The sequence below is a fragment of the Marmota marmota genome, unplaced genomic scaffold (assembly GCF_001458135.2).
Source record: "Marmota marmota marmota unplaced genomic scaffold, marMar, whole genome shotgun sequence".
NCBI classification, from domain to species: domain Eukaryota; kingdom Metazoa; phylum Chordata; class Mammalia; order Rodentia; family Sciuridae; genus Marmota; species Marmota marmota.
In genome coordinates, this window is record NW_025999977.1 from 54,219,165 (window position 1) to 54,244,577 (window position 25,413).

The following is a 25,413-nucleotide window of genomic DNA, read 5'->3' on the forward strand; positions in this document are numbered from 1 at the left end:
CTGGCCGGCCTGTGTCTAGGAGCTGTCATTTGCTGACACCGACCCAACCATTCTCTAGGTTTCTTGGACCTGTCCGTGCATCATGAGTGGTTAAGCAGGGAGGGAGAGAATTTGCCTTTTCATAATTCAGTATTTCCACTTTCTGACAAGGCAGAGGGTGTGTGCTTCTCAGCCACACATCAACCACCCACAGGAACACTGTCTCTGTCAATGCAAGCTACACTCATGGAGGGGACTGGGCAAGTGTGGAGGGACAAGCTCAGCTTCTAGGGATCATTTACACCAAGAAAGGTGGCAGTCTTTAGTTGGTGGCCCCAATACAGGCAAGAGGCTAGTGTGGAATGTGAGGTGGGGCTCTCCTGGGATCCTGTGGAAGCGATGAGACAGGCATGTTCTGCTCCTCACAGTTTAAACACTTCACCTTGGGTTGAACCCTGAATAAGCAAGACAATGGGGCAAGTCACCCACCCCCACAGGCAGTCACACTCCCAACTGATGCAATGACAGAAAAACTCCAGGGTGTCTCGGAGGGCACAGGCAGACAGCACACCCGGCTGCTCCTCTTTCTTCAAAAGGCGGCAAAGACCTCTAAAAGGACTCGGGCCCCTTCTCTGCTCTCACACTTCCTTGCCACTTAATTTGAGGAAAAGTAAGATGTTATTCAAATAGAACAGTAATCTCAACAAGAGCAACTTAAGTTCCCACCCACCCCAAAAATTATTAGATCAGGAAAAAACTAACCCCCCAAATAAACCACTAACGGTGGGACGCTCTGCAAGGCTCTTCGAAGCATCCACTTTACTCCAGAGATGGTTCTCGTTCTGGGCTGAGAACTCATGCACGTAGGATATTGCAAAAGATTTAATTTTGTTCACAAACCTCAGTTAGAAAATGAGAGGAAGACAACAAAATGAGGTGCTGTACATTATTGAAGCGGAGGACGCCACAGGGAAAGGCTGCTCACACTAGGGGCAACCCCGAGGGTCACTGCCCAGCCTGTGAGGTGGAAGCGAAGAATAAGTGTGAGAAACCCCGACTGATACACTCTTTTTAGGATATTTTTGTTGTTGTTGTTCTTGTTTTTTTGGTACTGGGGACTGCACTCAGGGGCACTTGGCCACTGAGCCCCATTCCCAGCCCTATTTTGTATTTTATTTAGAGACAGGGCCTCAGTGAGTTGCTTAGTGCCTTGCTGTTGATGAGGCTGGCTTTGAACTCACAATTCTCCTGCCTCAGCCTCCCAAACTGTTGGGATTATAGGCGTGAGCCTCCATATCCGGCCTTCTTTTTAAGTTTTATCATTACAAACCAAGGCACCAATCAGTAAGAACTTGCTGACTGTATAGAGTGGTCAGACACGTGAATTTTAATAAGTAGATTTACTCTGTGGGGGGAAAACTGAAGAAATATTTTTCACTCACCTAATCTGCAGAAAAGAAAGCATCAACAAAACACCTAGAATGCATCAGTCAAAAGTTATAAAATTTATAAGCTGTTGAGCCAGAAGCTAAATGATGAACCAGATTAATTCATGTTCACTATTCCACAATATTTTTCATGAATTAGCAAGGAGGTTGTTCCTTTAAAAAAATTTACCACAGTGACAGTAACATCCGTTCTATGTCATTATTCCCATACAGAAAGAACCCAATGCCTAAATGACACAGTCTCCACCCTTCCTCAGAGAGAGCTTTAGGCGGATGCTGTGCATGCAACGCTGCTACCATAAGGGACAGTGTTGCCTTACGGTTTTCCGAGTGTGGTTGCTCAAACAAGCGGTATAGAATTTCTCAAAGCATGAACCTTGAGACTAAGAACAACATGAACCACCTTTATGACAGGGAGATGTGGTTTTCTTTTTAAGGGATAAAGGTTTCTTTTGAAGGGATCCAATTCTTCAATGAAAACAGAGTAACAACGTGTTCTCATGAGCACAAGTGCCAAGTCACAGGGGCCTGCCTGTGCCCAGGAAGACTAAAGTGGTTGAGAAAAGCCACCACCAATGTTGTATAACCAACGGTTGTCAAACCCTTAAGGCCCCCTACAGTCTAGCTCAAACTCCCACTCTGGCTTCTCATCTCCTTTTTAGGTACTTTAACACTTTGAGATCTTTATTTTCTCCGCCCCTCAATTTTAAATAAGCTCCACTCAACTCTCTGTAGACATTTCCCGACTGATAAAACTCTAGTGTCAAAGCCAGGCAGGCTCTCACTGTCCTTAGGTGTGACTGAGGAACCTGGCTGACTCTCCTGTCCCCCTCCTTTGTATTCATCTGAACTGTACTTACTGCACCTACGACAGTGGCAAACTCCCCCGCCTCCAATTTTTGGATTTCATGAGAATTGGGTCGTATGTGATCCATCTTTGTACCCTCCGAGCACCATGGCAGGACCTGGCCAACATGTTTATGGAATGAAATGCCCTCAAATTCCTAAATTCCAGCCACACAAAATCATATGCTACTAAGGTATCTGAGCTACATTCCATTCTCACAATGTATCAAAAATAACCTTTGGAATTGGAACTATTCTGGTCCCAATTTATAGATGAGAAAACCAAGGCTAGATAAACTAGATAAACTTGTTGCCCAGGATCACACGCTATTCACATTCAAATCTCTCCTCTAAATGGATCTGAATTCCTGGGTTATCTCTGTAGAACCCAGAATGCCAAGCAGTTTTGTACATATACGACATTAAATAAATATCTATTGAATGAATAACTAAATATTCACTACATATGTCCCAGGAGTTACTTTGGAAAAGACCAGGCTATTAAGAGGCTCCCTGACATAAGCTAAGATATTTAAGGTAAGTGTAAACCCATGTCATGGGCCAGGTCATAATTTCCTACTATGTATATTGCCTCTGTACTTTAAAATGCTATCTCTGGTGACCATCTTTTTGTTAAGAAACTTCAGGTACCTAATGAGCAATTTTTAATTTGATAATTACCTATCAGTTATCCCTTGGTTTGGAGCTTCATGTTACATTTACAGGGTAAAGTCTATAGCTCCCGAGGTTCCAGTGTGACCTTGATATTGCAGAACACAAGTTCATAACTTACTTTCTGCCTTATGCAATGGCTGTACCCCACTACGTCAAAGCCTCTCTTTAGACCAACCTCTTCAATTGCCTCTCTCCCACCTAAAACCACAAGACACACTGGGGGCAAAAGATGGGGAAAGGAAAAAGGTCCAATCAAGGATCCTTTACAAAAATATGCTGTAGTTCCAGTAACATCTTCTGGGATTCGTTTAGCTGAAAGCACTTTTCCCCTGAAAATCCTAACCTCATTTTTTAAAAATATTTTTTTAGTTGTCAATGGATCTTTTTTTTAAAATTTATATGTGGTGTTGAGAAACAAACCCAGTGCCTCACACATGCTAGGCAAGGGCACTACCACTGAGCTCAACCCCAGCCCCTAACCTAATTTTTATTTGTTTTTTATACTGGAGATTGAACCCAAGAGTGCTTTACCACTGAGTAAATCCCCAGCCCTTGTTTTTTATTTTGAGACAGGGTCTTGCTAAGTTGCTTAGGGCCTAACTTAGTCCAGAACGGCCTTGAACTTGCATCCTCCTGCCTCAGCCTCCCAAGTCGCTGGGATTACAGTGTGCGCTACTACACCTGACCCAACCTAACTCTTTACAATTTTTAACCTCACTGATGACATGTATGATTACAAAGAAAGTGCAATCGCCTGAGGACAGGCTTAACATTTGAATCACTTTTTCATTCCCTCCCAGTGCTTGCAAGAAGAACTACAGTGAATGATCTGCTGAATGAATGAACACACAGGAAGGGAAGCTGGCTCTCTGTATCACGGCATCTCAAGCCAGCTCTTCCACATAGCAGCGATACATTGATTATCTCACACAGAATTCCCTGGAAGGACGTTAGAAATGAGTCAAACTGGTCAACAGAACTTGGAGAGAGAATGGTGTTTTGCTCTTGCACTTCAGACTGTACAAAGCAGACTTGTGGAAGAGGCTCAGTCTCAGAGCTGAGAGCATGCCTCCTTTCCTGCGTCCGGTGATGGGTGTCATTTGTGCATCATGACACACAGAACTGAGCTCGAGCTGCCTGGTAAACATAACAAATACAGATCTGCTGCAGGGAGAAAAGGGAAGAGGAAAGTAAGTTGCCATTACATAAACCCTCTTCCCAAGCCCTGGCTCTCACCGTCTCCTCACTAGAGATGGACAGCCAAGCTGTGGCGAAGGCCCAGGGCTCCAAAGACAGACGGAAAAGACGCACACTAATCAGACGACAGAGCCCTGCAGGACCCATGTTCCTGACTCCAACCTCCTTGTCCTTTTCTGGAAACCACACTGCCACAAGGAGAGTGCAGAGCCGGAGAAGCTCCTGTGGAAAAACTGTTTGGCAAACCAGGGGAAGCAGCAGGGAAGTGACTCCCAAAGGGCCGGGCAGAAGGCGTGAAACTGAAGTCCCTGTGTTTCAACCAACGTCCAAACTGTGCCAAGCTTCCTGCTCGTTTCAACTGAAGTCACAGGACTCAGTGATGACCACGTGGCTCCCTGAGACACAGGTGCAGTTGTGACAGTCCCAGGAGCTTCTGGGAGTCTTTATCATTTTAATTCATTCATGTGTCAAAATTCAGCGTAGTCAAATACAGATATACATAACGCCGTTCCTACAATGCAACAGATCTGTAAATCAAATGTAAAAGCCCTAGAATAATTTTAACTGAATTCTAAAAGTCAGTCTAAAACATGGGCTCTAAGACAATTCTAAGTATTTCTTCCTAGGTAGAAATCTCCTGACAACCAAAATTAAGATGTAAAGTCAATAATGTAGTTTTTTTCTCACCCCATTTCAACAGCACTAATTAAAGAGAACACAATCAATGTTTTCCCAATACCTTTATAAAATTAAAAATGTGAACTGAAGCCAATGGAGGGAGAAACTGTTTTTACTAAGAAATTAAGATCCAATTCTCTGATGAGGTCTAATTAGCCAGGAACGTTTATTGGGCATTACATGCAGACACTTAATCATAATGCACAGTGCTGTCCACACCCAACCCAAACAAACAGACAAGCCTGATTCTCAGTCCTGGCTGAGCCTTGCAGCCCCTACTGCCCAGTCCACAGGCGGAGCGAATTAATGAGTGAAGCCCGAGAAGGCATCAGAGACTGAGTCACAGACTCAGAAGCGAATCCAGTTCCACTACTGATTGTCAGATAATCCCAGCACGTCACACTTCCTCGCTCCTCTGACGAGGGGAGGTGACTGAAATATCTCACTACAGAATGCCACCGAGAACCAAAAGACCAACTGAGCAGCTAGCACTTCTCAGACTATCAAATGACCACCAAGAAAAAAGAAAAGGAAGGGGCAGGCAGGGGCAGGCGGGACAGCAGGTGAGGTGGGGAGGAAGGCGCTCACTCCTCTTCCCACGGCTCAGCGGGCGGCTCCCCAGGGAAAACAAGGCCCTAGTCAGCAGCCTGGCTGTTGTCACAGCGGCCTTCCCACACCGCCCACATGCGTTTTGGTTTCTGCAGAGCACAGAGAGCCAGGGAAAAAGTCACACAGATAAAAAGAGAGACAAGAAGAAAACATTCAGAGGTACCTGCGTGCTGCTTTTCCCTCTGTCCTATCCCACGCACAGGACCTGGTGAACTTAAGGACACTTGGCAGGTACAGTGATTTGGCACCTGTTGTCCCAAAATAAGTTGAATACGTGCTCTGAAATATGCAGAACTAGATGCAGGTGTGACACAAGGCAAACACAGACCACATTCCATCATCACAGGGTACGGAACAGGACAGGTGAGGAAGTGGGTCATAAAGGAGACTGGCAGGCAAGCTGGCCGCCAATCAAAACTTATAATTAAAGTGTTTTTTCCACTAAAATTAAAATGCCAAAGATAGAGTGTATAATGAACGTAAAGATTCCACTGTATTAACTAATTGTAGAGAGCTGCCATTGCAAGAAACCTGAACTTGAAGGCCCCCACACGGCCTTGAAAAGTCTACTCAGGGTAACTTGAGTTACTACCAATAACATCAGGTCAGAGTCAAAGCTCTTTGCTTTTGTTTATAAGTAGCAAAACTGGTTGAAATGACAGAGTTAGAAAGCCACCGTAGATGGAATTTCCAGGAAGGACCTAGAAGGAGGAGGGTTATGGTGAAAAGCCATCAAAGAGGAGCTTATTGTTTCTTGAGAGTGGCAGGGAGGAGGAAGCAAAAGAACTTGTTTCCTCCCTCCCCCCAAAATTGAGAATGAAAAACTAATTCAAGTGACAGCACAAATGTGGCTAAACAAACACGAGTGCTTGAAACCCGTTTAACAAGATGCAAGTTTGACTACCAAGCTAAGCTTTCTTCAGCTGCCAAGTATCTCCCTTGTCCAATCAGAGACATCTTCCACTTGGCCCTTACCCTCAGGCGTGTGCTGGAATAAGTGCACACTATTGTTACCTGTGAGTTCTAAAGTTCTGCCATGATTCATTTTATTTTATTTTACATCTGGATGGAACCACTTGCCTAGACACTACAAAGTATACTTCTTAAAATGCTTTTGAGGCAAAGTCCAATAAACCTAGCTCAAAAAAAGAAAAAATTCAGAGAGGAAACCATCCTCATAATCATACTCAGAACAGTTGCTTCAAAGCAAAATTTCCAAATGCCGAGTAAAGAATTCATTCTGTATCAGCTAATTAAAGGCATTCACAAATTTCCAACAGGAAAATTTTCTTGTTATTGGAAATAACACTTGACCAAAGTACAAGTGCAAAGATTCCTGTTTCCTTATAAAGGAATGACCCTTTCTAGCATGTGATTTTTAAAAAAATTTTAATAAATATGTTTCCAAACTGCATGAAAGAAAATCCTTATAGCTGAATGAATGAATCTCAATTCAGAAGCCAGAAAGGCTACATCAAATTTTTCTCGGGATCCTGGATTCTACAGATACAAGAAATCCATGAATAATCCAGTTCAATCTGGTTAGCTTTGTGATTTGCCTAAAAGTCTATCATCTTTTGTTTTAAATAACAGTGCTTCCTGATTTCTTCCTCTATTCAGGCCGAGGAGTATATTCTTTAGTTTTAAAAATCTCCTGCCATCATTTAATTGCAATTGCAAATATGACACCTGACTCACTCCTCTCCTCCCTCTGCCCTCCCATTCACGCTAGAATTTTAAAGCTGAGAAACAAACCAAACCTGTCCCTGCTTAATACAACCAAACACGGCAACACCTTACTTTAATGGCACACTTGATTGATGCTTCACCAGAATGGAATCCCTATAAATGCAAGCAATGTTTAGTTCAAACAAATTAAAAATTACTCTCACAATGAATTCCAAATATTAGGCTCAGACAAAACAACAAACTGCTATTAAACTCATAAACCTGCATCCCAGAAGCACACACAAAATGTCTTAAGTTCAAGTTACCACAGTGGTTACACCCCTCTTTTACAGAATGCATTCTGTAAGCCTCAGTAACAAGCCCCCACCAGGACTCTCAGCACACTTCTGCTGAGACAAGAAGACAAAAGAGAAAGATCTGGCCTCCATCCACACAGGCGCCCTGGTGCTAAAGCTTGTAGGTACTGAGCAGGGCTCCAAATTCTGCTTTAATCCTCCTTCTTTTGTAACATGAGCCTTTCCATGACATAAAACTTTTGACTCTCTGGACAATCCTTCCCAATGCCTCAGAATTCCTTCTCAGGGGTGAGAGGCTGAAATTAAGTGTAAAAACACAAAGCCTCCTTATTTGACTTTCTGACAGGAACAGATGAAAAGTGTGTGGCCCCTGGCTGTCACTCCAGAGGCAGGATCATGCCATCAAAAGGTGCAGATTCTCAGTGTGCAAGCAGCCTGGGCCCACACTGAGACCTGGCCTCTCCTCCTGAAGGTTTGATGAAGACTTGCAAAAGAGCACCCTGGTGCTCTCAACCACACCGCTGGAGAAAGGGCCACAGCATCAGAGTGTCTTAAGCCATCAACCACATGGCCTGAAGCAGAGCCCAATCAGCTGACCATTTCATTCTGAGGGAGTGTGGCACCTGTAAGCCAGGGGGCTCCTGGCTGTTAGTATTTAGCATTTAATGGAATGTATGAATGTTAAGAACTTAGGTGTCACCACTAGAAAAACACATTTGTTTAGGGATTTGGGGGTTCATGACATCCTTAAAAAATCTGCTTAAAATTCACGAAGATCATATCTACATATAGACAACAAAGAACTTCACAGCACACTTTGAACTGTGCTCTGAAGTGAGCTGTGCTCTCAAGTCTCTCCATCTTTCCCTTTGCCACACTCTAGTTAACTGTGGTCAGAGATGCTCCTGTGCTGCCCAGTGGTCCTGCTTGGTGCTGCCCGGGACCTGTGAGGCTGGCTGCCTGTGTGCAGTGGACCAGTGCTTCCTGGTTTAGTTTCCACTCCTCTGTAGCCACCCAGCACTCACCCAATGTAAGTCTGTTTCTGAGCAGCAGAAGTGCTCTTCGGCTGGAGGAGCCTGTGCCTGTGGGTCCACAGCGCTGCTGCCCGTGGGTACGCACTCACACTTTTAAATACCTTCCCACCCATTTCAGGACCTAGATTCCTGTCTCTGCAGAGGCTTCTTTCTCACAACCAAGCAGCAAATGCATAATGGTGTGAGGGCCAGGCACTGCCTCTTGGTGCTGAGCAAGTTGGGAACAAAGGCAAGGCACTTCACTGGGCATAGAACAGAGATAACAGGCATCAAAGAAGCCCTCTCTCTCCCTGACTTCTCTTTCCTCTATTTATTTTAGACTTTTAGGCTCTGAGAGGCCCTTACTCATATCACTAAACAAATCTTAATGCTGTTGTAAACTCTTCAGGTTTACAACACAAACAAAAAACTAACTTCTAGGGCTGGGGTTGTGGCTCAGCGGTAGAGGCTGGCCTAGCATGTGCGAGGTACTGGGTTTGATCCTCAGTACCACATAAAAACAAATACATAAAATAAAGGTATGTGTCTACCTTCAATTAAAAAAATATTTTAAAAACAAAAACAAACAAACAAACCAAAAAAAAAAAAACACTTCTTAGGCCAAGATGGGCAGCTTACAACCCACAATTATCCACAGAGTTTAGAGAATACTGGAAATACTGCAGGACAGAGAGCCCCAATTTACAAATTGTGTCCTCAGAGTTCATCTGTAAAGTGATTCACAAATTTTTCCTTAGAAGTAATATCACGGATAGGGTCTCAGATGATCCCACAAGAACCCATTTAACCCACAACCTCCCTGAACCACAATACTAGTCAGTGTCCTAGAACTACAGAACTGAGGCTGGGAGCCTGGGGCCAGCAGCATCAGGCACTGGTTGATGACATTCTGACTCCTGCAGTGGGAAAGGAGCCACTGGGGCTGGAGAAAGGCAGACACAGCCCAACCTGTGTCCCCACCCCCATTGCTGGATGCACCTTCACCTGCAGGCCTCCCCACCCCCGCCCGTCATGCCCTGCAGCCATAAGCTTCAGCACCCTACTGCAGTGCCACCTTTTACTGCTCAAAAGTAGCTGCTGCATCGCCCTGACAGATCTTCCTGAAGCAGCTGATATCATTGTACATCTGAGTGAGTGATTCCCAATGAAGTGTCAAGGTCTGCACTACAACCTGTCCAGAGGTTTCTGAGTCATCAGAAGACACCTGACTATCCAGGTGAACCTCCCTGGCTCTCAGGGAGGACAATAACAAACAAAACAGGTCTGCGTGAGAACCGATCAATGACGCTGGGGACTGTTTCTAAGACATTTCTCCTCTTCAAAGAAACTTCTTTCTTCCCCAACAGTTTGAAAATTAATGCCTTTTTCTCTTAAAGCTTCCCTGGTACCAGCAGGCACAGTCTTTCACACACGAATGAGTGTGCAAGGGGCAGTGTGAGTCCTGGCTGAGGCAGTGCCCCAAGTGAGCAGAAGCCAAGACATTCACAATCAGCTTCGTGATCCTCAACACAGTGACCCTGACATGAAAAGCAAAGGCTCCAGGGCAGATTCAGAAGCTGACACTAGGTTCTCTTTCTGCCAGGACCAAGGGGTATGTCAGAGATCATTAAAAAGTCTGAGGAGGAACACCACACAACTTCAGTAAACCTTGTATTTTGTGGGAGAGAAGGAGAACCAAGAATCAACATATTCTTAAGCGTGGTGGCACATGCCTGTAATCTCAATAACTTGGGAGACTGAGGCAGGAAGACCGAAAGTTCAAGACCAGGCTCAGCAACATAAAGAGGCCCTAAGGACTGAGACCTTGTCGCAAAATAGAAACAAACAAAAAGGGCTGGAAATGTGACTCAGCGGTTAAGCAACCCTGGGTTCAATACTCAGTAGTCTCCCACCCCCCCAAAAAATCAATATATCCTAAATGAGAAACAGAAAGTGGGCAAATAAAGCAGATATTTTCAGAAAAAGTAGGTAGTTAAAACACCCAACTCTATAGGATTCTGTACATGCATTTGCTCCCTCTAGCTGCCCTGAGGCATTAATTACTTAAAAAAAAAAAAAAAAAACAGAAAACATCATCTTGGCCAGGGAAAGGAAAAATCCTAGATACTGAATTCCAACACACACTCTAAGCCTCGCCTGATATCAGCTTCAAAAGGAAGCAGCCTCATTAAGAGACATTACTGCACCTTCCAGGAGCCGCAAAGGCTGGAAACTGGCACCAACCTGGGGGCTGGAGGGAAACAAGACGGAAGCTGCCTCTTTGGTTAGCAATGCACTGAGACTCCAAGAGCCTCCTCCTCAGGTGCTTCTCTCCAGCACAAATACACTGGAGGCCTTCAAGTAAACAAGCCACTGTCCCTTCCAATCATCCCGGCTGTCATTACTCCCACTCTAGAGCGTGACACATCAAACAAAGTGCTCTGCCCATATGCAGACCCTTCCGGCCAAGATCTTCGAGGCTTTGACAATCATGCTTATTAATCTTGGCAACACCCAAGAAAGAGAAGTCGGCCATATAGCTTTTTGATTCTTCTAGAGCAAAGATGCAAAAACCAAGCCAGTGAATTGAGGGACTGAGAGTCAAGGTCACACATAAGTCAGAAAAGTGACCTCAGGACTTGTGTGTTCTTCACTGCCTGCTCCACATCTCCCGATCAGTCCCAACGGCAAACAGGAAGCATTTCTCCAGCACCCAGAGGGCACAAGCCACCTCTTTTTAGCCACTGCACACTGAGTCTTATTATGGTATTTAATTTTAAAATAACTATAACAACAATTTTAGAAAGTGGCAAGTTTGTTTTTCCCCAGCATTCTCGATGGTAAATCAAATATTTAATCCTATGTCCATCTCTAGAAGGAGCAGCCTACTGGCAGCTGTACTTGATCAAGGGGGTCAGCAGGAAAACCTCTATGTGATTAGTCACCTAAGTTTCCTGGCTGACCATCTCCTCCATATCTGACGCTCTTATGCCTTAGACGTGACACCCATAAGACAGAAAGCAATTATAATACAGACCTAACATGGCTCCCCAAAATCCCATCATTTGATTTGTCTTGTTTGCAGTAACAGGGATTGAACCCAGAGGCACTCTAGCACTGAGCCACATCCCCAGCCCTTTCTTATTTTTAATTTTGAGACAGGTCTCACTGATTGCTGATGCTGGTCTCAAACTTGAGATTTTCCTGCCTCAGCTACTGAAATCACTGTGATTACAGGCATACGCCACCACACCCAGCGGCATCATTTGATTTTTTTTTTTTTTTTTTTTTAAATATTTATTTATTTTTTTTTAGTTCTCGGCGAACACAACATCTTTGTTGGTATGTGGTGCTGAGGATCGAACCCGGGCCGCACGCATGCCAGGCGAGCGCGCTACCGCTTGAGCCACATCCCCAGCCCATCATTTGATTTTTAAAAGCAATCTCAGGGTAGTGTAAATTGAAACCGAAACACTCAGCCTCTAATGCACTGTCTTAGTCCATAAATTACTAAACTTCTTGTTGCAGAAACAGAAGAAAGACCAGAAAGCAGAGGCAAAAAGAGGACAGAAGATGGTCATGCTTTGTACCCAGGCCCTGAGAGAAAAGTATTCCTGATACTGTAACAAAAACTACAGATGCGTCTTATTTCAACATCTGGCCCCTCATCAAAACATGCTTCTATTGTGTTTCTTTCATTTTTTTTTTTTTTGTACCAGAGATTGAACCCAGGGGTGCTTAACCACTAAGCCACATCCCTAGCCTTTTTTATTTTGAGACAGCATCTTGCCAAGTTGCTTATGGCCTCACTAAGTTGCTGAGGATGACTTTTCCATACTTTTTCTCAAGCTCCCGGATTTTAAGGTAATCCAAAAAAAAAAAATATATATATATATATATATAATCAGAACTCTAATAATTTAGTAAAGAGAAAGACTATACTACAAGTGAAGCACACAGTGGGAAGAACAGAAATGACTTAAGATGATGCTTTTTTTTTTAAAGGGTACTAAAAACTCCTATTATCCAAATGACCATCTAAATTGGAGTTCATTTTTAATTGAGTTGTATTTACAAGGTCACATATGAAATGAGTACTGCTAATGATAGCAAGTGTCTCAGCCTCTTTCCAAAAAACTCCACCTGATGGGCAGGAGGAGAGGACAGATGTCAATTCCACTCTGTAAATGAGGAAGCAAAGCGAAGTGAAGGAGGAGCTGCCCGGGGAGAGAGGGAGTAGTGGCAAACAACAGCTCGGTCCTTGAGGTTCCATCTATAGACTCTGTGTGGTGAAGAATGTCAATAAAAGGATCTTCTTCAGTCAATGGGGGAGGACAAAAATGAGAGGAGGACACTTTTACAACATCTGGGAATGAAAACATGTAAAACTGCAAAAAAAAAAAAAAAAAAAAATGTTGCTGTCAAATCATTAAGCTCCTCCCACTTCTCAAACAGCTGGAATACAGGTGCCTCTGGACTTGATAACTCACCTTTGCTTCGTCATTAATGTCCCAGGTGAAGGAAATGGCATTATAAGCAATCTCTTCAATGTTACTGATGGTATTGAAGCTTTCTTTATAGTCAGCTATGAGAAATGGTGAACAAGAAAAAGAAGTTCATGATTTTTAGTTTTGACACAAGATCATGGTAGCTTTAGAGAAACATTCAATTCTTCACGTTACCATTTCTGCATAACATTTTGTTGGGCTGAAAGAAGTTCAGAGAAATGAAGAAAAACACAAAACTTTTTATAACAGAAGTAGGTTTAGAAAGTATTTGATTCAATCTCATTTTGTCAAAATAAGGAAATTTAAGCCAGGAGTGGTGGGGTATGCTTATAATCTCAGAGACTTGGGAGGTTGAGGCAGGAGGATCCCAAGTCCAAGGTCAGTCTCAGGAACTTAGTGACACCCCATTTCAAAAGAAAAAATGAAAAGGACCAGGGATGTGGCTCAGTTGTAAAATGCCCCTGGCATCAATCCTTGGTTCCAAAAAAAAAAAAAAAATCAAATTTAGGTCTCAAAAGTTTAAACCATGGCCCAAGGTCACTAAACTAGTCTGTGAAAGCAAGCTAATTATAGTAAGTTCCTGTAATTCTTCTGAAAAGAGTAGAGGAGCATTGCAAAGGTTAAAGAAAAAAGAGTATTATGATTAATGGCCATCTATCACAAAGTTACTTCAGGAAACGTGGTGTGTGCAACCTGCTGCCGCACTCCAGGTGGCAGATCCCTGGGTTATGCACAGACACACAGATCAGGGTCTGGCACTAACTGGGGAAGACCACAGGCAACTGCACAGTGGTGGAGCTTCCTTTCACTCGTTTGGCTTTTCTCTCTTCCTTATCATAATCTCCAAAAAATGGTCAGCATCTCTTAAAAAAGACACTGCCCCTCAAAAACTGTGCAAACTGGGCTCAGAGGTAGAGGACTTGCCTAGCATGCACAAGGCCCTGAATTCCATCCCCCAACACCAAACATCCCAAATGCAGACTGAACAGTTAACACAGGCTAACTCCTAAGGTAGCTGGCTAAAGCTCTTGGCACCAGCATCATGTGGAAAGCCACTGCCTGGGCACAGGCCTTTATGAGGGAAGCGAAGGCAGATACTGATTCCAGGAGTCCCATAACAGTGGTTGGAACAGACCAGTGGTTGGCATAAAAATTCAAATGTTTTCAGCAGGAAGCTGGCCAGTGCCAAAAATAATTGGATTTAGAAAGCTGGGTGCTTGCACCTCTGGGAATAAAAGCAAGCTTCTGAGCTACTTACCTATGTCAATGCACCTTTGTTTAGCAGTGTGCTGCCGGGAGTGCCAATACTTCCAGTGCCTCAGCTGATCCTCTCTGCTCTTGTCTTCAGCGAAAACCACCATGATCACACTCTGAGAACAAGAATGCATCACAACATGAAGACACTGAAGGACAAGTTTGGAAAAGACATGTTGAGGTATTTTATAGTTAATTCTTAAAAACACACTATCAGGCCTTCATTCAGAGCTGCCTCAGACACAGAAGTGCTAGGACAAGGGGACAGCTGATGAGCTCCAAGGGAAAAAATGAGCAAAACTTACTCGAACTTTGCTGATGGGGTGGTGGATCCCTTCACTGCTGCTCACCTCCTTCAAGGTGACAGGATAGAACTGGCCCTTGTTCAGGTATGTCATAGTGCTGTCTCCTGGCTTCTGCCGAAGTGATTTTGAAGCTTCGAGGGTATACTCAAAGTTGTTCCTGAAGAACAAAAAGTCACAGATCTGTAATTCAGTCCCTTGGAAGCTTCCTGTATGCTTTAGTACATGCTGAAATGCTTCAGTGTGGGTGTACTGAGACAGCAGACCACCAACAAACATCCAACAGATGACCATATCATATCTAAGAAGCATTTGCTACCTTTCTATGATAAACAGAATCTTAAAACACAAGTAGTCAGAGACCAGAAATTCTCAGTGCTGTCAGATGGAGAACTATAAAAAGCTTACTAGAAGTTCTATGATGTGACATTAATAACCAAACATCTGGAGGCTGAGTCTAGGAGAGGTAGCAGTAAGTAAAAGGCCCCGGGCAGGAACCCTCACAGGACACACTGCCAATGTGGTGTTTTTCCAGCAAAGGTTGCAAAGAGGCAGCTGGAAATCCCTGCAACCAATGTGACCTCACTGCCCTGCACTTTGTTGTTGTTTCTACCTGTAACATAAAACATGTCTAAGGAGACACCCCACATTCTCTATGTTTCCTATCACTTTACACCACCCTTCAGAAGTGCCCCTTAATAACCTTCCTAGGCCAGAGGTTGGCAAATTATATCTATCTTTGTAAATAAAGCTTTATTAGAATTCAGCCATATCATTTGTTTATATCTGCAGCCGCTTCTGCACTACAAGGGCAGAACTGGGTAGTCACAAAACCATGGAGGCTGTATGGCCCACGAAGCCCCAGTATTTACTATCTGACCCATTACAACAGTTGAAGACCTCTATCCCAAACCCTAAAGGCATCTGAGTTTGTGACACCTACACTTTGAGGCAGGTCTATAAGGGAAGTCTCAATTCTCTTAAAACCCTACACTTTAAAAAACTATTTTTTAAAATTACAAAACATATGGGGCTGGGGATGTGGCTCAAGCAGTAGCGCACTCGCCTGGCATGCACGGGGCGCTGCGTTCGATCCTTAGCGCCACATAAAAATAAAAGATGTTGTGTCCACTGAAAACTAAAAAATAAATATTAAAAAGTTCTCTTTTAAAAAAAATTACAAAACATGTTTTTTAAAAAACCCTCATAAAATAATAAAAGGAAATCCTAGACTCCAACAACAACAAAAAATCCCGAAGGTATGTTCCTAAATAACTTGGAAATACTCCTATTCCCAGAGTGGGATGCAATTCTGTGAGGCTAAAAAGAAGTCAAATTAGAGCTGGGTGCGGTGATGAATGACTGTAATCCCAGGGACTCCAGAGAGGCAGGAAGATCACAAGTTCAAGTCCAGCCTCAGCAATTTAGCAAGGCCTCGAGCAACTTAGATCCTGTCTCCAAATAAAAAACAAAAAGAAAAAGGCCAGGGGACATGACTCAGACTCAGTGGTTAGGTATCCCTTAACCACTGAGTAACAAAAAAAAAAAAAAAAAGCAGGTCAGAAAAAAGTTGCCTTTAATTATTGTATCATTAGCAAGGCTGATTAAAAAAAAAAAAAAATGAAGGCCTTTGTCCACTTGATGTTTCTCCTAAATTCTTGGCTAATTATACATTTCTGGAAACAGAAGGGCCTCACTGATTTAGGGTGACCCCCACTTCTCCTTTCAGGTTCCCTCCTACCACATCACAGAAAGAAGCCAAAGCACCAACACCAGGAGCTGAGGAAACTGGAAACAGTTTCAAGAGTCCCCAATCAAATGTCCTCTACCCAAGATAAGGCCACAGTCGGCAGAGTCAGATGAAGGAGAAAGCCCGCCAAAGCTACCTCTGATTTGTCAGTATGAAGGTAACAGAAAGGGAAGAGATCATAAATGCTGAAAATTAAAAACCAAATTAAAAGACAACTATTACCCAGAAACACTGTCAAACACATAGTCCTCTGAATTCATGCCAGGCATCCGCAGACTGAGATCCGAGGGGAAGAAAACCTGAAATATCAATGTAATAAGCCACAACCATGGAACTGTTACAGTTACTAAGGCGAAGGTCTGGTACAGCACACAGTGTATGGCTTACAGAAACCCACTACCTGTTCAACATTCATTTTAAAGTAAAAGCCATAAATCTATTAAAAAAAACAACTTTAAATTTAAAAAAGAAAAATATTTTTAAAATCCACTTTTATATACCACTCAAGTAAATTACTTGATTCCATTATCCCCCTTTTCCTTCCCACGCATCCCAATTCTGTTGAACTCTAGTATCTGCAGCCAAAATGTCGCGCGCTCTAAGAGCTCAATTTGCACCCCAGCTAGATGAGTTTGGTGCCTTCTTGGGAAAGGCTATATTCTGCCCCTAACCCACAGGCAGAGGTAGATGCCGTTTTCCCCACTGGGACACTAAAAATCATTTCACATCCCTTTAACGTGAGTGAGATGTGCATGATCATGAACCTCACAACTCTCTGGGATTAATTTGTAAGTTTCACACAATGCATCTGTAACCTGCCTACCTCCTTGGCTGTACTATCAACCAAGAAACACTCAGCAAACACTTGATAAATCATTCACATTAAGGCCAGTTGCAGGGATCCTGCTTGGGTCTATGATAAAAGCTGAAAACAGAGTATGCGAACAACTGTGGTCGAGGGACAATTATGCACTGGGTTCCTTTCTCTCTCCCTCCAGCAAAACCACTTAGTTGTAATCATAATTGTTAACTCAGCTGCTGGTAAGATTAGCCATGTGCCCTTGATAATAATTTCTGGATTTATAGGTTTAGCTTACAAATTATACCCATGGGCCTTTTCTGCTAAAAAAAAAAAAAAAAAAAAAAAATCTTTTATTCCTAATCCATTCATTTTCGGCTGAGTTTCAAGCTTACATAACAAGGAAAAGGTGGAACCCAATACTTATACAAACACACAGCCGTGTTAGGAAGATGTTTTTGTTTCCTGTACCTCCTGAACACCCTCCTTGAAGGTCTCAGAGAAGGTGGAGTCTGGGGTCCGCCGTTGAGCATTGGGGGGCTGAGCCCCAGAGCTGAACTGGTCAGTGTTGAGATTCCGGTCGAAAATCACCACACGCTCGGTGGGCTCAGGATGATACCCAGCTGGGGGGATCCCCACCGCAAAGCCATGAGGCTGGATTTCGGTCTTGATAGAGTGGGTAGGCATTGTTGCTATGGAGACAGTGACTGTTGTATCAGGAGCTGTCAGATGGCCTCTCTTATCAATGCCCAGTTGGTTGCCATGGGGAAGGACGATGTTAAAGGGCACATTTTTCAGTACTTGCACTCTGTTTTCTCCAGCAGAAATGAGAGGCTGATCTGTTACGTTTGGTATGTTATTTCTTTAAGAAAGGAAAAAAAATCTGTGTTTTCAATCTCAGCACTGATATAGTTCTTGACTTTTTCTTTCTTTTTTCTTTTATTTTTTGTGATGCTGGGGATGGAGCCTGGGCTTCATGCACGCTAGATAACTGCTCCACCACCGAGTCATATCCCCAGTCCCTAAATAATTTAAGTCCCAGGCTGGGGTTGTGGCTCAGCAGTAGAATGCTCACCTGGCACATGCAAGGCCCTGGGTTCAATCCTCAGTACCACATAAAAATAAATAAAACACAGGTATTGTGTCCAACTACAACTAAAAAATAAACATTTAAAAAATAATAATAATTTAAGTCCCATGCAGTAATAATACACTTGATAGAGATCAACTAAACAGAAAATGGCACCATCAACATTACTAGAGAAGGAAAAAGTTCTTCATAGTTCTAGTCCAAGTTAAATCCAAAAGCATTGTTTCATTTGAAATACTGACAACTCACAGCTTTCTTCTTCTATGCTTTATTTTCAAAAACCTTAATAAAGTTCTTATATTTTACTATAAGCCTGAAGCTGTAAGTGCATCCCATTAGTTGAGTCAGACTGCCTGGGTTCGAATTCTGTGTCATCCTGGACAAGTTACTTCACAACTCAGTAACATCTTCATCTGTGAAATGGGGATAACAACAGAGTCTATCCTCTTACAGTGGCCAAGGATGGAATAAGATGTCCCCTAAAGTACACGGAATGGCACCTGCCCACAGATGCTCAAGAAGAGCAACCTAGCATTGCTCAATCCCTGCCTTTCCCAATACTGATGCCATCTTGTTTTCTCTTTCACCAAAAGAAAAGCTAGTATCAAACTGCACCAGTGGGATGTTTTGCATAAAATTAATTTTGCTTTAATAAATATCCTGGGCAATAGTTGATGATTCCTAGTGGGTGAGATGAAAGCATTTTTAAAACATCCTGAAAACTAAGGAAAAAAGCAAGTTGGCAATTTTATGCCTTTCAAGATCAATAAAACTGTTCAAACCCTGAACCATAAATTCTCTCATAGGAATTTGTCTCAAAGAAAGAGACAAAGGGCATGAGGAACAATATAGAAAGTTTTTCACTACAGCTTGTTATGATGAAAAACTAGTCACAGCTGTGCAAGGATATTTTTTATTTGCTTCAAAATATTCCAGCAAAAATTAAAAAAATTTAAAATTTAATAAATTTGAAAGTTCATGGGGAGGAGCAGCTTAAATCAAAGAATTTGTATTGATAATTGCTGAAGGTAGTAATAAATACAAGTGGGTTTATTCTATTCTTCTCCTATTTTGATTGAAAATGTGCATAATAAACAATAAAAGCCATAAACAAGCACTTCTCCAAAGGATAAGTGTGAAGACTAAAACAGCAAAATGGAAAGTATTTATGAAAGAACCAGGCAGAATAAAGCATACTACCAAATGCTATCTATGACTACAACCACAGCCACATCTAGTGTGTGCATATGCCAAAATAAATAAATAATCATCAGGACAGCAGGATTCTAAGTGAGCACTCATTCTTTAAATGTTTTATTCTTTATAACTAATAAAACATGAGGGCATTTAATAGGTCTTTTTTAAAAAGCTTCTCATGCCCATAAATTTAAACCTTAATTTTCTGGAAATTTTAAGCTAAAATACTTCAAAAATATTTTTAAAAGGAGTCTGGATACCATTTACTTTATTTTATTGAGTTTAACTCAGGCAGTTATTCAACAGACAGTGGTAGTTAATTTTTTTAAAGACCCCCCCCCTCTTGCCACACCCTCCTTAAGAGGGCCTCAAAGCAAATAAGCAAACACTTATAAATTATCGCTGAAAACATCCCTTTAGAGGAGCAAAAAGTTAACACTTTCATTTTCTAGAAAAGGCAACTGTCTAAAGAAACTTCACAGAGCAACACAGGTAAATTTACCCATCTCTTTCTCTAGTGTTTATTCATTTAAACAAATTCCCATTTTATTTTTACAGAAATGTGGCATCTTTTGAGTGGACTGTTCAATATTAAATATCACCTTTTGCTGTGATCTGGCTCCGCATGCTCAACTTCTGGCTTCGCTGTTGATGATCGTCTCTCTCTTGGAACCTTAAACATTAACACACATGAGAAAAAATCAGACCTCACCCAGTGAAGATGGTTCACCCAAAGAAAGAGCCTTTCAGTTTTCACCAAACTCAGTCATTCACTTGTCCCCTGACGGCCTATCAGGCAGCAGGCTCTGGGGACACAATGAACAAGGCAGCTTCTGGCCTCAAGGAGTTTACTACAGGCCCCCATTTTGATGGGTAAAAAGCAATTATTAGGGTTGGGGATGTGGCTCAGTGGTAGATATCTTGCCTGGCCTATGTGAGGCCCTGGGTCCAATCCACAGCATCAAGGAAAAAAAAAAAAAAGAAAAGAATTTCACATTTTATCACAAAGACTCTGATGAGTAATTACCACTAAGAAATTGTTACAATTAATATTAGGACAGATATGAGAAGTTCTTTACTCCTGAGATGTAAAATACTTTCATGATTTAAACCATTAGAACTAACGTTACTACATTAGTCTTTCTGGCACTAAACTATTGAATTTCTCCCATTCTCAAAAGTTTCAGTTAAAAATGTAGTTTCATAATTAATATCTTAGTAAAACTTTTATACAGATTGAATCAATAAGCCATAGGATCAGATACATAATAATTTCTACTTCAAAGGAACCCTCATGGCTACACCTTTTAGCATCTTTAGTTATTATACAAGTTCCTGCTCATATTCAAAGACCAAAATCTTCACCGCAATTCACCAAACACTACAAATTGGACACATGACCTTATACCAGGAAACAATTAAATATTTTGTTCAGTTCCCACCCTAATTTTGGTAATCCAATTATCTTCTTTGCTTTTTTCTTCTTCTTTGTTTTTCTTATATACAGAATAGAACACAGAGTCAGAATATAACAGAAAAGCAAGTGACTGGTGAACCTAGGTAAATATATTCAGGATTTGATGATTTTATTATTTGTAGGCCTGAAAGTCCCCACAACAAAAAGATGGTAAAATATAGACTGTAATATACACACATATACATACATATATGCCCACACGTACCTGTAAGGAGACCCTGTCATTAGGACACTTCTTAGGGCTGAGGATGTGGCTCTACAAAGAGTACTTGCCTTGCATGTGTGGCTTTGAGTTCGATTCCCAGAACCACATGCGTGTGCATACACACACACACACACACACACACAGCAGTGGTAACAGCACAATGACTGTACATAAGACACACGTGGCAATGAGACAAAGTTCACATAGCAAGATGTACTTTGACTTAGTATACCCTTTAAACTGTGTCCTAAACTCTTTTTTTTAATTTTAAGTAAATTTTTATTTATATATAGTATCTACAGAGAACAACAGTACATAAATTATCAGTATAAAGCCAGTTGAATTATCACAGAGTAAACAAATCTATGTAACCACTGTCAAGAAGAGAATTACAACATTGCCAGCCTCCCTAGATGTCTGTCACGCCCTGTGCTTTGGTCGGAAAGAAGAAAGGCAAGGGGAACTAAGAAGATTCAAATCCCTGAGCAGAAAGCAGGCTGTACTGAGGACTCTTCAACTGGCCCAGACCAGTACGGAAGCCCCACCTGCAGGACCCGAGAGTGAGAAGCAACACATGCACGCTGGTAACATGGCCAGCATTAACAGGTCATCAGTGAGTGGGAGCTGCATTAGAAGGACAACAATAAAGATAAGGAGACAGACAGTGGTGTCCTTTCCAGAGAAGGAAAACCATGTGGAAATCCATATGAATTATACATTCCATTTAACACTAATTTAAATCTCTAGAAACAAGCAACAAAATATGTCCCGATCTTAAAACTAGAGGCTCCCAGAGTAAAAACTGTGTCCCCCCCCATGAATCCTATAATCAAACCGAATCAAAAGGCTCCATAATAACATTTACAGAAAAAGGCAAGCACCCTGACCAGAGAGGAATAGAGGCAAGAGCACAGTGCATTAGCATTGCTCCTCTTCTCGTGGCACTGAGAACCCTCTTTGGTACGATGCTCGACCCAGTGAGACACATCTGCCATTTGCTTTTATGGGAGCACCCCCTTACAAAGAGAGCAGAATAGCTGGCTACTTCACACGTACTAAAAACAGCCCTTTGAGTCTATGATTGTGGATGTTCAGCTTTGAACCAGGGTAAGTCAAAGTACTCATTAAACTATTTACAGTCACTACAGAAGCAACCAGCCCCACACTCCACCAGCAAATGGCTGTTTTATATGCTGCTGAATCAAGTGCCTCTGAGACTGTGGCAAGGGCTTTAAAGCGCAGCAGCCTACCTTGTAGTAGTCGTAGAGCAAGCCCAGCGCTGCCGCACTGTCCTCGTCTCCGTTGATGCTCATCATGGCTTTGGTTGCCGCAGTGAGCGGGTTTTCCAGGAAAGACTTCCAGGCTTCATCCTCGCTGGTATAGGAGCGCCGCTGGGGATAAAGTGCTTCATTCTGAAGAACCAACACTGGCCGTTTGCTTCAGAGAAATTAAAAATTAAAAAAAAAAAAAATCATATTCTTCTCCTCAAGGCATCACACAAACTAACTTTAAAAAACCAAACAGCCAATTCCTTGACATTCCTGATTGTTTCATCTGTGACCCGCTAAGTCAAATTAAGACAAGATCAGAAGGCAAACCACTTAATGCAGACCAGTGGGTCCCTCAGGAAGATATAGGGTACGGAGGCAGCCAGGGAACCTGCAGTTAGGGGGAAAAAACTCCCTCCCAAAACACCAAGCTATACCAATATTCTACATAAGTAGAACAAGGACACGGGCAAAAAGAACATCCCCTCTCTGGGAACACACACCATCAGGACTGCGCCTCTTCCCAAGCACGTCTGGGTGCATCATGCACCTACATGTTGCTTCCCTTTCTCCTGCGGATGCCATGCCTTAAAAAACATCTCTTTCCGAAAAACAGGGGTAAGGGAGGGGGAGAATGAAAGGAGGATACTTCATGTAATCCTTGGGGGTATATGAGAAAGTTAAAATATTCTACTGATTACCAGCAGACTGAACATGGAATGTGACCAAAGGGGACTGTAAATCAATAAAGAGGCATAATTTTCTGGCATGGGAGTTAACTGTTTATCTTAGAGATAAACACTTAAGAAACTACAATAAATGAAGCCACTAAACAAAAAGAAATTTTTTTTTTAGAAGATGGGGAAATCTATTTCTAAAAGGCTTTCCAAGTGGGCTGGGGCAGCGGAGTAGCTCTTGCATGGCACGTACAGGCGCTGGGTTCCATTCCAACTCTGCAACAAATGACAACAAAACCTTTACTAGTTTTTAGAGGCTAAAGGGGGTGTAGCTCAGCAGTAAAATGCGTGCCTAGCATGTTTGAGGGCATGGGTTCAAACCCCACCCCCAATAAATAAAATCTTTACTGGTTTTTCACTCTGGGAAAGAATTGTTTCATGTTAACACTGTAGTGTGGTGGGAAAATTTCAGAAAAAACAATCATGATTTTAGTGAAGCCTTATAGAAGATTTAATTTAAAAGATTAAAGCAAACATTACTGATCCCAAAAACTTGAAATGTAAACAGTCTCAACAACTGTTCAGTTGGTACTATTTAATAAGTCAATAAAGAGGGAATATGGAACAATTACTCTAGCAAATGAAGCACATTTTTTTTAGGAAAAAAAATAAATTGTAAATGTTTGGAACTCTGAATTATCACTATTCTGACAAGTAAATTAACAATCAGTTCTCATTGCAACACACAAATGAAATATGTAAAGGGGCTAAGGTGACCTATCTGTTCTAAAAGTGAATGTAGAAAGATTATCTTTTCAAGTAATCAACAAAGGTCAGTGTTTGGCAGAAACCCAGGCCCTTTAAAAACATATAGATTTGGAAAAAGGAGAACATCATTGGAAGGAGAAAGAAAAAACCAGCAACTTACTTTACCCTCAGTCAGAATGAAGTGCTATTTCAGAGCCCACATCATTACTCACACCTGGGATACAATCCTAGGCGTTTGCATTGTAAGATTAAGTCTGGAGGTGGTGTACTATTCTAACACAGAACAAACACCAAGAGTTGTTCAGAGTAGACAGTTTGTTTGAAAATGGAGAAGACTGTTCTCACAAATCTCAAGGAAATAAAGAAGTACACAGAGTGGCACTCCCTAAGCCATCAGATCCAGAGTGTAGCAGGTACTGAACCAGTGGTACCTTAGGGAGACCGCCTGGTGTGCTTCTCAGCTATTATTAATAGCCTAATAGCTACTTCCAGAAGACTATGACAGCACTTGGCTCATTCAATTCCTGTAATGCTAGTTTTTCAGCTTCTCTTCTCCCACCCCCAACCCAAATTTGTACAAGCACCAGAAAATATTTTTCAAATGGCTTTATGTCTCTTATCACCCTGAAGGTGTTTTATATTCCCAAAGTGTGCCTAAGGCCACAATGTTAGCTTTGGAAATTTTGTCTTATCTGAACTGTAAGCCAAGAAATAAACACAAAAGCAATTGCCTTTCTTAGTCTGTTCTTCTCCACCATCAAGCTGTGGTTAGGCCCTTAAGACTCCTTAGTTTTCAGGAAAGCCTTAAACTCTTCCTCTCAGGCTTCTGAAATATAGTTCAAGCAATAACTTAACTGAATATTCTTTTTTTAAAAAAAAATATTTTCTTAGTTGTCAAAGGACCTTTATTTTATTTATATGCAGAGCTGAGTTTGGAAACCAGTGCCTCATGTGTGATAGGCAAACACTCTACCACTAAGCTACAACCCCAGCCCCTTAACTACACACTCTATAAGATCAATTTCTTTTAGATGCTTTATACATGATACTTAATCTCTTCATCCAAAAAAGGAGCACACCGAAAACGATCCTTAACAAGTAATTAGAAAACTACCTGCCCTGGATTTACTGATCTGAAATAGACTGACTGGCTTGCTATTATTTCCTTTAAAAACTTTGTTTAAAGATTTTTTTGTAACAAGTTTATATTTACAGAAACTTTGCAAATAAAATTTAGAACTATCCCTCACCCCAGATCCCCTAATGTCTCCCATCCTCACATCTTACAGTACCCCCTCATACCTAAATCACAAACTCTACACGGCATGTCAATCAGCTTATCACTCTGATTTCAGTTTCACCCTCTTGATATTCCCGGGCATTAAGAACACAGTAATCTGTAATTACTATCAATGATGCAAGTGGTAAAGAACACCCACAGCAGTTTTCTCACTCACTCGGCCAGCAGGGAAGAGAAAATGCCACCGGGCCCTTCAACCTTCCCCTGAATTTCCCTCGGGGAGCTCTAACGAGTCTGCAGACGACAGGACAGCGATTCCCGGGGGTCTACCTGGCCCGCCGCGCGGAGCGTCGCGCAGAGATCCACAGACCACCTAGGCAGCGGTCCCCGGGCGCGCGGGGTCTGCGCCACGGGCCGGCGGGTCGCCGGTGTTCCCCGCGCGCTCCCG

At 42.2% G+C, this 25,413-nt stretch overlaps 1 protein-coding gene across 2 annotated transcripts in view; it reads right to left on the reverse strand.

Moving 5' to 3' along the window:
• The window catches only part of Grhl1 (grainyhead like transcription factor 1), a 47,972-nt gene extending 22,659 nt beyond the window's left edge, over window positions 1-25,313 (reverse strand). For both annotated transcript variants that reach the window (XM_048804824.1, XM_015479986.2), the window contains exons 1-8: window positions 25,183-25,313; window positions 22,263-22,449; window positions 19,933-20,003; window positions 17,515-17,905; window positions 16,467-16,543; window positions 14,498-14,654; window positions 14,197-14,308; window positions 12,921-13,015 (exon numbers count right to left, since the gene is read on the reverse strand). In XM_048804824.1, the coding sequence (XP_048660781.1) occupies window positions 12,921-13,015; window positions 14,197-14,308; window positions 14,498-14,654; window positions 16,467-16,543; window positions 17,515-17,905; window positions 19,933-20,003; window positions 22,263-22,328 (969 nt within the window). In that variant the 5' untranslated portion in view covers window positions 22,329-22,449; window positions 25,183-25,313. The remainder of the gene's footprint in view (window positions 1-12,920; window positions 13,016-14,196; window positions 14,309-14,497; window positions 14,655-16,466; window positions 16,544-17,514; window positions 17,906-19,932; window positions 20,004-22,262; window positions 22,450-25,182) is intronic.
• Window positions 25,314-25,413: the final 100 nt, after the last annotated feature.